This window comes from Carlito syrichta, unplaced genomic scaffold, assembly GCF_000164805.1.
Source record: "Carlito syrichta isolate Samal-C Ts95f unplaced genomic scaffold, Tarsius_syrichta-2.0.1 Scaffold302319, whole genome shotgun sequence".
Lineage (NCBI taxonomy): Eukaryota > Metazoa > Chordata > Mammalia > Primates > Tarsiidae > Carlito > Carlito syrichta.
The window spans coordinates 230,373-241,588 of NW_007246415.1; the positions used below are offsets into that span (position 1 = coordinate 230,373).

General features: G+C 51.7%; 1 protein-coding gene across 1 annotated transcript; it reads left to right on the forward strand.

Moving 5' to 3' along the window:
- The first annotated feature begins 2,788 nt into the window (after window positions 1-2,788).
- On the forward strand, window positions 2,789-10,880 carry BPIFA2 (BPI fold containing family A member 2). The gene is made up of 8 exons (XM_021711490.1): window positions 2,789-2,945; window positions 4,567-4,711; window positions 5,320-5,427; window positions 6,524-6,676; window positions 8,441-8,533; window positions 8,705-8,786; window positions 9,732-9,795; window positions 10,774-10,880. The coding sequence occupies exons 1-8, from the start codon at window positions 2,789-2,791 to the stop codon at window positions 10,878-10,880; spliced, it is 909 nt and encodes a 302-aa protein (XP_021567165.1).
- Window positions 10,881-11,216: the final 336 nt, after the last annotated feature.

Below are 11,216 nucleotides of genomic sequence, written 5' to 3' on the forward strand. Positions count from 1 at the left end.
AACACCGCAGACAGGGAAATGTGTTTTCTGCATAGGAGTCTAGCATGTGCTGTCTTTTCCTCACACGCATGTGATGTGTGTGTGAACATGGACATGTAAGCACGTATGCACTTGCTCAAGAGTGCCACACACTCTCAGGCATCGGATCCAGAGGACCTCAGGAAGACGGGGAATGTGGTCTCTTCCTACTTTGGTAGACTCAGCCCGTGTAGACCAGACTTGGGTTCAGCAGAGGGGACCCTTGAAGGAGGGTAGTGCAGTCCTGCCTTCCTTTCTTGGGCCCGCAGAGGAACAAGGTGGCCCTGGCAACCGGCTCGTGGAAAGCAGGGACTCTGAGCCACCCTGAGGACAGGCACTTGACCGCCCCTGGGTCACCCTTTCAGGTCCAGCCCCAAGGGGACAGGAGCTCTAGTTGCTAAGCTCGGCTGTGAGGGGCGGCAACCTGCCAGTGAGAAGCTGGCCTGTCCTGGGTGAGACCCAGGCTGCAACAGCACTCAGCTCCTCTTGGGAGGCAAGAGGGTGAGAAAAGGAAGGAGACGCAAGTGTGGGAAGGATGTCCATGTGGGATAGCCAGACTCAAAAAGGAAGTCAAGGGAAGATCACAAAAACGTGCACCAACAGTCTTCGAGTGACAGACTTACCAAGGCCAGAATCACGACTCCTGGCCACACTGCATGCCGCTGGACCCTTGCAGCCGTCTAGTCTGATGTTTGAGCATCTCTGGGGGTGGGGTATCGCCACCTTCCAAGACAGTGGCTGGCTTTCATGGGAAGCCTTAGAGAGAGAGACTGAGCATCCTAGGGTCCAGACAGCACCTTGGGGACCCAGGAGGGAGGACAGTCCCAGAGCACAGCAGAGGGCAGACTACAAGTTAAAACAAAACAAAATGAACTGTGATCAGGTTATGAGAGAAAGGCAGCAAGGAGTTGAGGTCGGGTCATCTCAGGGGAACCATCAGAAAGGGCCTTTGGAGAAGGGAACCAGAGACAGCTAGGGAGGAAAGTTCCGGGCAGAGAGAACAGTCCATGCAAAGGTCCGAGGTAGGAAAGAGGCGGGCATCTTTCTGGAACACAGAAGAGCTGGTGAGGGCCGGGGGTGAGGAAGGAAGGGGAGGAGTCTGGAGGCAGGGGCAGGTGACACAGGCACCCGCAGGCCGCAGCAAGGGCTGGGGGCTCAAGCCACCCTGCTGAGTTGAGACCGAGCAGATGGCAACAGGTGTGCAAGGGAGCCCAGGCTAGTGGTGCTCGTCTCCTACCCTGGCTATGCAGTCCCCGGTGAGGCGTTTGGCCCTCCGGACTCACTGTAGCCCACAAAGGGAGTATCGTCAGGCAGATTTGTTAACTCTCAGGAAGAACTTTCTACCAGCTAGATGTAAGAAGCAGGCTGGGGGGTAGTGAGCTCCCTGTCATGGCAAACATTGACGTGGAGGCTGCCTCTGCCCATGAGGAATATTGCACTCAGACACCAGAGGGAGATGGGGCAGAATGACCTCTCCGGTCACTGAGTCTGATGATCTGGGCCACAGTTCTAGTTCACGTCTGTCCCTGTCTTGCTGGGTGACCTCAGTCTGGTGGCCTCCCTTCTCTGGGTCTCTGTTTCCAAATGATAAGAGAGTTAGACTGAATTGTCACTATGGGTCCTCCACCAAGACGTTCTCCCGTGTGTCCATCCCCAGTCTGGTCCCCAATCCCCAGCCGCGAGGACCCCTCTTGGTGGCAGCAGGCTGCTGGAGGCCCTGACCCCGGTCTTGGCAGAGAATCCTCTCATGTCCCTCCATTTCAACTCAAGCATCCAGGGTGACCTTATGGTTGACAGCCACTGCTCATCCTGGAGGGAATTATTTTCTTTGGAATCCCCTTGGATGGTCCCGGAACCGGGGCTTGCTTCCACGGGCAGCTCCCCCGCTGTTGCCACAATATAAGGGCCACCACCTCTCTCAGAATCCCAGGAGACCGTGCAGGGGAGCAAGGATCTCACGAGCATCCTCCTCCAAACCTGTGAGTGGTGGGCTTCTCTGAGGCAGCTACGTGGTGGTCTTCAGAAGGCTTTGGGGGCAACAGGCGAGGGACGGGCTTGCTGGGGGCGGCTAACGATTTGAACTGAGCAGATTTCAAGATCTGTGGATTATACACAGAGAACTGTCAAACTGATGAACAGTGCAGGGTCATGTGGTGGCATCCACTGATTTTGCTGATACTTTTATCCAAAACATATTTATTTACTTACCTTACTATTACTGGGCACAGGCCTTTTACTGGAGTCTGGAGGTTCAATGGAGAAATAAGTTGCAGTCTTTCCCTTGAGGAGTTCACAGTCTGGCAGGAAAGGCAGACAGGTCGTCAGAGACTTGGTACCCAGACTCTGACCAGAGTATGAAGGCAGCAAGGTGGTGGGCGGGGCCCCCAACCTAGCTTCTGGGGGGGGGCACCTAGGGTGGGCTTCACAGAGGGCATGATGTCTTACAGAGGCCAGAGCCAGGAGGAGTCGACTTAGGTGAAAAGTGAAGGAGACAGCTTGGGCAAAAGTCCTTTGTGTAAAGACCACGGCTGGCTTGGAGTCGAGTCTGAGTTTTCAAGTCTCAGCTCCTCTGCCTGCTGGCTGTGTGTCTCTGGGCAAGATGCCATAGCTTTCTGATTTTGGCTGCCCGTCTGTAAAACAGGAGATGACCACATCTATCCTAAAGGATGTGGCGTGTGAGAGTGGCAGGCAGTCACTGAAGACTCCATTTCTCTCTGTGCGCATTCTCACTCCAGCTTCTCCCATGACCATCCAGGTGTCAAGACAGAAGATGTCTCAGCTTTGGAAACTTGTTCTCCTATGCGGTCTCCTCACTGGGACCTCAGCATCTCTTCTCGAGGCTCTTGGCAATGGGCTGAGCAATGATGTGGAAAAGCTGAAACCTGTTATTAGCCAAGGGCTCAAAGCAGTTGACGACATTCTTGAAGGTGAGTCCACAAGGGTGATGATCAGCGTCACCTAAGAGTTAGCGTCCTGAGCAAGACTCCTGCATTACCAGAGGCTGCCACCAGGGGTGGCCCTTATGGGTGGTTTGCTGAGAAGGTGGCTATTCAATCCTTGGCTCATCAGTTTATTTGTCCAGAAACAAGCAATGTTACAATAAATGTTCTTTATATATCCTGTCCTGATGAACGTTTACCAGCATCTGCACAAGATAATGCCTAAAGTAGGGCCTCAAAAGCTCAAAAACTCTGCTGTTGGTCAACAATTTCCTGTGTCAACACTTTGTCCAACAGTCTCTAAAAGGCTTTCCCCACTCTCTTCCCAGCACTGGGCATGGACAGCTTTGAATGTTTGCCATTCTCACAGATGAAAGGTTGTGATTATTTCACTTTGCATTTCTCTAATTATGAAAGCGACCTCTCATTTTTATATAGCTACTATCAATTTACATATTTTAACTGAAGTATCTTGTCCACATCCCTAGCATATTCTTCTGTTGGGTTAACAGTCTCTTGCTGACAGTGTTAATTCACTGAAAATTAAGGAGATCAGTCCTATCTAGCCAAGTATCTGTACAGCTGCCTACCTTTCTGTTTAGTCATGCCTCCTCTATGCTGACTTGTTAAAAGAACTTGGCTTTCTTTTCATTTTCTGGAAACATCAATAGCACGTTGAGAACAATTTTGTAAGTGGAGGTAACTTCTGCAATGGCCGCCTTTCAAACCTTGTCAGAGTTTAGGCAACTTTCAAAGTTATGCAGAAAGGACCCACTCTAACTGAAAGCTGAGGCCCTGAGAAAGAAGTATTAGGATCAAGGTTACCCAGTGAGTTATATGATCTCCAATTTTATATAAATTGTCACTCTCCAAGTCATTATAACTAGGTAAATACTGTCTATTTCATAGTCAAGTTGCCGTACTATGATTACATCTTCTTCTTATACCGTAGTCTCTTGTTTTTCCTAGAGTTTATAATTGCTTTGTTGTTATTTCTTCCCCACATATGTTTCATCCTTTTCATATGCATCATCCTATACCTGCCAAGTCATGTACTCTATCTCGTCTCCTTGTTCTCTGGAAGCCTACCGTAAGGACACTGTCCTGATCCTGTATAAATTATTCCTCTCTGGGCCTGTGGCAAAGCTGTCATTCTGGGACTCTCGCTTGTCACTTTCATGTGTTGGAGCCATGCTGTTCACCTTTATTCCTTATTTTTCATTTCTCAGCTTATTCTCTCATTTTGTTTGATGTAGTTTTCCAAACTCGTGTGAGAAGCTCATTTAGACCCCCAAGTCACTCCTAGAAGCTGATGTACAGTCAATATTGGTTGCTTGGCCAATTAACTGGTTTCTTTGTTGATAAATAATCAGCATATATTAGCATGAAGGAAATAAGGGTTCCCTGGCTGTGTGATTAAACACATGTCTTAACCTTCTTGAAGCTTCACTTCCTTATCTACAAATGCAGGTAATAACAATACCTACCTCAATGTGTTGTTGTCAAGATTAAATGAAGTAACATAGGCAAATAGCCTCATCTGGTACCCAGAGCATAAGAGCTGCTTCATAAATGGTACATGACACAAACTGGCAATTGTTTTTGACAGTTCCCCTTCAGAAACTGAAGCTCGAATTGAAGTTGCTTCAGGAATCCAACGCTTGGCAACTGGTGAAGCAGAAGATCCTTGAAGCCGGGAAGTTGGTGGGAAATGTCCTTTCTCCACTCCTTCCAAGCTTTAAGGATGCTTGGGGGTGAGTTGGTGCTTTAGGGTAGAGATCTTTGCTCCAGGAAAAAGGTGTGTATTCATACCTTTGGGGAGGTAAGTTTAAGACCAAGACAGATGGACAAGCCTTGTTCCTCCCCCACAGAACCAAGGGATCTGAGGCCTGCCCGCCGGAGCTTGAGCTCATTAGAGGCGAGGCTACACAGCCAGTCTGGGCATCTTGTGGGTTTGGGCTTCCACGCTATTTAATTTCAGGGTCAGGGTGAAGGTTATAGCCATTCTCACTTCTACCTTTTTGCTGGTGCCTGAGGCCCCTCTTCCCCAAATCTCACACATCCCCCCGGGGGAGGGAAGCTGGAATCCATACCACAAAATCCCGAGTAGTTGGCTCCACATGTGGAGTTTTGGAGTCAGCCAGTTCTGGGCTCACATGGTGACTCTGGCCTGTATTCCCCCCGGAATCCTGGGGAAAAGCACATGTCTAAGCCTTGCTGTGCTGCCTCACGATGGAGAGCCAGTGCTCTGAGTAGGTTCCGTGAGGACTGAAGAAGGCGCGGCTGGCAAGAGGCTGCCCCGGGTCAGTGCTCTCAGACGGCCATCATGCGGAGTGACAAGGGCGCACTCTGACTTATGCAGGATAAAAGTGAATGGCTTCCAGATCCTGGATATCAAGATTGAACCAACTGAGGACGGCAGTATCTTTAACTTCAGGTTCCCCATCACCGCCAGCATCTCTGTGAACCTGTGAGTATACATCAGAATCTGGTTTGGGGAGGCAGGGCAGCACGGCCGATGCACGCCCAGCCTGGGCCTCTGCACCTTGCCCTGCTGCTGTGGGACCTCAGGCCTCAGTTTCCCAATCTAGAAATGAAAGGGCCTTTCCAGGCTGAAAATCCCACCTTTAAAATGTTCTGAGGCTTGTTGGCCATAACTTCTAAAAGAATATGCCATTGAATATGAATTTGAAATGATAGCACTTACCTAATTATAAAAATTGAAAAATTTAGAAGCTATAGACACTTCTTATTCTTTGACAAATTTTCCTCCAGCATTATTTTGTCCCTCAAGAGGCTCTCTAAATTGCAGTGGTCACTACTGATAAACGCTTATAATGGCGCACAGTACATAATAAAGAGCACATATGCAAAATATACGTTTAAAGTACTTGAGGGTTTTTTTGGGTTTAAAAAAATTTTTTATTATAAAGATGTGGGGTACAGTTCAGGGTTAGGTATACAAACATTGATTATGCAGGTACCCTTGTTGATGAGGCATGCCCCTCCCTCCCCTAGCAGTTTCCCAGCCTGGGTGACAGAGTGAGACACTGACTCTAAAAGAGAGAGAGAGAGAGAGACAGGAAAATGAACATGTGTAAAAGAACTTCTATAAATTACACGCACTAATGACACCATCTGCATTATCTGTGAGATCTTGGGATAGATGCTTAACCTCTCTGTACCAAGGTTTCCTCATTCTGAAAACAGATGATAATAGCACTCTTCTCTCATAGCATCCTTGTGATAATTGCATGGACTAATCCAGGTAAAACTCTTTTTAAAAGTGCCTACGTGTAATTTGTGCTCAATGAATGTTAATCATTATTTTTCTTATTAGTGTAATATCATATAAGAATTTCATGTGAACTAAACCCACACAGCCAGAAGAAGCCTCCAATATAAACATTTCAATCTCATAAAGAACATGAACTATGCTGACATCACCCGGACCGTGCTAACAACACCTGCAGACATTCTGAGTAACGTCCACACAGGCAGAGGGGCCCAAGCGGGCAGTACGCAGGGACTTCTAGACTGTTCACTGTGCATCTTGCTTCCTACAGGCCCTTGGTCCACCGGGATGTTGACCTGAAGGTCTCCGTGGACCTCATGATTAGTGCCAGAATTCAGACTGATCCCCAGACCAACCAGCCCACCGTGATCCTGGGAGAATGCACCAGCGACCTAGCCAGTGTGTCACTCTCCTTGTCGGGCGGGTAAGGTCCATCTCAACAAAGCGGAGCCGCGAACCCCTAACCTCAGCCCTGTACCTCTACCTAAGAGATGGCATAGTGTGACGAAAGAGTTCAGGTCTGAAGTCAGGTTGATCTTGTTCAGATATCAGCTGTGCCGCTTACTTGTACAACCAGCGGGATTGCTCTAAGCCTCAGTTTTCACATCTGTAAACTGGGATGGCAATAACACCAACTTGCAGGCTTCTGAGATGACCAGACGAGAAAACACAACTGTGTGGCACACAGCCTGGGACAGACGCAGCTCTCAATGATGATGACATCTGTGAGACTCTGCCTGTTCTCTCCATGACTGAGACGCGGTCTTGCCTCTTGGGCCCTTCGTCTTACCCGTTCTGCGGCCTGCCCTCTGAAGCTCTACTGTTCGGTGCATACACATTTAGGATTGCTATGTCTTCCCGGAGAATCGACCCTTTTAGTGTTAGGTCTTGTTCCCCAAGAGTAATGAGAATACAATTGCATTTACCTTCTTGCCCCAGCCAGAGGGAAAGGAAGGAGTAACCGCCACCCCGGGCTCTCATTTGACATGACCCTGAATTGTCCTCCACCCACTGGAAAATTTTCTGAAGTGAGATCTTGACTACTTAATCCTCTCCGTTTAAGCCGCTGATCCCTGTTTAATCCACAAAATCTACATCTTAAACTGTGTGCTTGAAAGAGCAGGTCTGGCCCAGGCTGGAGGGTGGAGGGAGAAAGCATGACCGTGGCCAGTGGCTGGCATAGGGGAAGGAGTCTGGAGGCCAAGGGCCGGGGCTGGCTGGCCATGGCCCGGAGCGAGGTGGGGTCCTTGACGTCAGTTCCAATGTCCACGGGCAGAAGAGGCTGCCCATTCCCCAACCGAGGATCTGACCACAGGCGGCCAGAGACCTCCTAAAGCCAAGGGACGGCACCATGGCCTGAGATGAGCAGGAAAGGCTGGATGGACAATCGGAGGCCCAGCTCTGTGGGACAGCCCAAGACGCCCTTGCCAGGCTGTGTCTACTCCAGCGAGATGGCACTGCTCTGTGGCCCAGATCCCTCCGGACTTTTCTTTGCACATTGGATCCACATCCAAGTCCCCCCTCCAGGGCCCCGCAGGCTCTGCTTTCCCTGACCTTATCCTCGCATCACTTCACACCACCTCACTCACTTAGCCTAGACACGCTGGCCTCTGCGTGTGCCTAAGACGAGCCTTTCCTGCCTCAGAAAAACCCTTCCCACCTCAGGACCTTTGCACAGGCTGCTCTGGCTCCCTAGACCACCTTTTTCTCCACTCCAGCTTGATGTACTTTCTCATCCTTCAGGACCTTGACAGGCTCCTTCTGTCCTCTCTCTTCAGAATCTTCTCTTGCCTTTTGGAGTCTGCCATGAGTTGTCATGATATGTTTAATCATATGTTTACTTCATTCATTCTTTCAGCTAAAGTGTGCTAAGCATGTGTTATGTGCCAGGCAGGTATCATTCTGAGCTCAGGAGAACTGACTGGTGGTGACAAGCCTCCTGTTCTCGTGGAGCTCATCCCTAGGGACCTGCCACTCGGTCTGTCCACAGAGCCCTCAGAGGAAATGACAGTCCTGTGAAGAGCACCGGGCTTCACAGAGCCCTCTGATAGCAAAGTCCTCCTTTGACAAGCAGCCAGGGAGAGCTGCCCTGAGGCAGTTCCAACCATGCTGGGAGCTGAAGGCGGGAAGACGTGTTTCATGCTTAGGTGCTCCGGTGTCCCCAGGGCCCACTGGGCTCCTGGTGCAGAGCTGGAGCCAAGTGTGACTTGAAGGAAGCCGTGAATGAGGTCTTGGTGGTGAAGACATCTCATGGGGCACTGGGGCAAGCAGCCGGTCAGACGTGGGATTCTGGGGCACCCATCTGGATGAAGGGTCTGCCTGTAGGTGGACAGGCACCTCAGTGTCTGCCTGGCTCTAACGCCCCCACTTCCTGGCAGTTCTGCCTCCCCTCTCCCCTCCCTCTACCGCTTGCCCACTTGACTGGGCTGTACCCGCTTTCTGTCTTTTCCAGAAACTTCGAACTGATCAACAAGGTGTTGAAGCCTGTGGTCAAAACACTGAAACCTGCCGTGTCCCTCAAGTTGCAGAGCCAGGTGAGTCTCCTGCTCCTGGGGGCCGGAGCCAGGCCTGGCAGGAGGCGGGGAGGGCCTCTGTGGGCCTGGCGGTCTCCCCTGGGCAGCTTTCCTTCTGAGGTGGACACGTCTCTGGGGAGGCCGGCCCAGGCCCCCTCCGACCCTGGGGGGGGGCAGCGAAATGGAGAGCAGAACTGTGAGCTGAGGACCCAGGCCCTCCAGCGAGCCTCGCCACTGCCACGCACCACCTGTGTGCCCTGGTGACTCCCCTTCTCATCAGCACAACCTGACGAAATGCACTTATTCATGTGCATGTATTTTTTCAAAGGCAACTTTACATCCCTATCACGAATAGAAAACTTATCACTCAGTTAATTGAAGAAAATAAGCACAGATGTGTAAAACAGGTGGTTTTTTCATCCATGTGTCACCCAAAAGCGATATGCACCACGTGCAGGATCTTAGGCCCAGTGTTCCAGAGACCCTAGACCAGTCCTTCTGGAGGAGCCCAGAAATGTGGGTTTATAAAGCAGTCCTCTGGGTGGCCCTGTGACTTGTGGAACGGAGGCATCCAAGAGGGACCAGCCCCCAGGGCCAGCCTCAGTGCGCTTGCTAGAAATGCAGGATCCCGAGCCACACCCCACCCACTAGGTAGGCGCTGGAGGGAGCTGTATGCCATGAAAGCACGAGGGTCCATAGCCCCAGGGCTTCCTTCAGCCCTTCCAAATGCCAGTTTCAAGGGTCCCAGGAGTACGGGGATGTCAGCGCTCTAGATTCTAGGTTCTAGAATTTGAATGTTCTAAGGCGCTAGGATTCTAGCTTCTGGGGTTCCCAGGATCCAGACTGCCAGGACCCCTGTTCTAAAGTCCTCAGGTCCCTCTGTGGGTGCTGGGCGGCTTGCTCCAACTGAGAAAGACCGGTCCCTCTTCCTCCTCCTGACCCTCCTCCTCCCCTCTCGGCTCTCAGGTGTGCCCACTGATCCGCATAGTCATCCAAACCTTGGATCCTGTCTTCATACAGAACATCGTCAGTAAGTCACAGCAGCCTGGGACGTGGGGCTTTCCAAGGGCAGGCGTGCTGCCCCCAGGCAGTTCTGGTCAGGGACCCCCAGAGAGACAGAAGGACCCACCGTCCTGAGAAAGCTGAGGGTTGTGGCTACTCCTCTGGGCGGCACGTGGGGCCTCTCTTTGGCCTGTAGGTCTCCAGGCAGGGCTGGGGGTACTGGCGCAGTAGAAACGGAGTCAGCAAAGGTGTCGGGACCCTGGAGGCCACCTTTTGCGGAAACAGTCACAAATCTAGTCCCTTAGGCAATCACTCCATGCTCTGCCTAGGCTACCTCACGGGATCCCCACAACCTGCAGGGCGAGTACTGTCACCATACCCATTTTACAGATGAACAAACCGAGACCCAGGGAGGTGGCGTGACATGCCTGAGGTCCCACAGTGTCAGATGGGTCGCTAGAGAATAGCAGCTAAGGGGGTCTGGTCTCTGCTCAGTGGCAAGACTGAGGCTGCTCTTGATTTTGTTCCTTCAGCTAAACCCCTGGAAGACTTCGGCCTGGAACTCCACATCTGAAGAAGGTGCACGAGGGGCCTGTGGTGACTTCTCTTCCTTTTGTAGCAGCAGAATGAGCCCTCATCCCACTCAGAGACTGAGCCCTGGCCCTGACCCCAGGCTTGGCCCTGATTCTGGCCACACTCTGAATCTGAGCCGTGGTCAAACACCTACACTGAGCTTTCTGTCCCTCCTACTCACAGATTGAGCTCTGATGTCCCTTATGGCCTGAGCCCCAACCTTGGTCACAGACTGAGCCCTTGTCTTGCTCTCAGACTGGTCCATGACCCTGATCATATACTGAGCTCCGATCCTGGCTCCAGTCAGGGCCTGATCAGTCTTTCCACATCTGCCATGTTCTGAAGGAGAGTGAGGGGAGTGAAGAGGGGTCAGTGCCAGGCACCAGCGAAAGAGCCCAAATCACAGTCACCAGCCCCCTCTCCCGGCCCTCAGGCCGTGCAGGGTGTGTGGGAAAGGACTGGACAGAAGGCCTAGGGCAGCTTGGATCCCAGCAGGTGTCCAGTGAGTGGCTGCTGCCCGAGGGCAGCCGCTGCTGCTAACACCCTGACACCTGGGTCTCATTCCAGCTCGCCCCCAGTGGCTTGGCTTCGGCCCCTTGCAGCATCCCCTCTGGGAAGGTGATGTCATCCTCCAACCCGAGTGGAAGCTGAGCCAGGCCAGAAGTCCCTTCTCCTTGCAGCCAGACAGCGGCCTCTGCACTTGTTATCCCACCCAGCAATAAAAACCTGTTTCTGCACTTCCGGGTCGTCGGTCACATCCGTCCATTGGGACTTGTTGGCAGGGCGGGGGGCTGCACCAGGGGCCAGAGAGACCCAAATCAGGAGCCAGAAGGAACATTGGGATATCTGCCCCCTCTCCTGGTTCTACAGATGAGG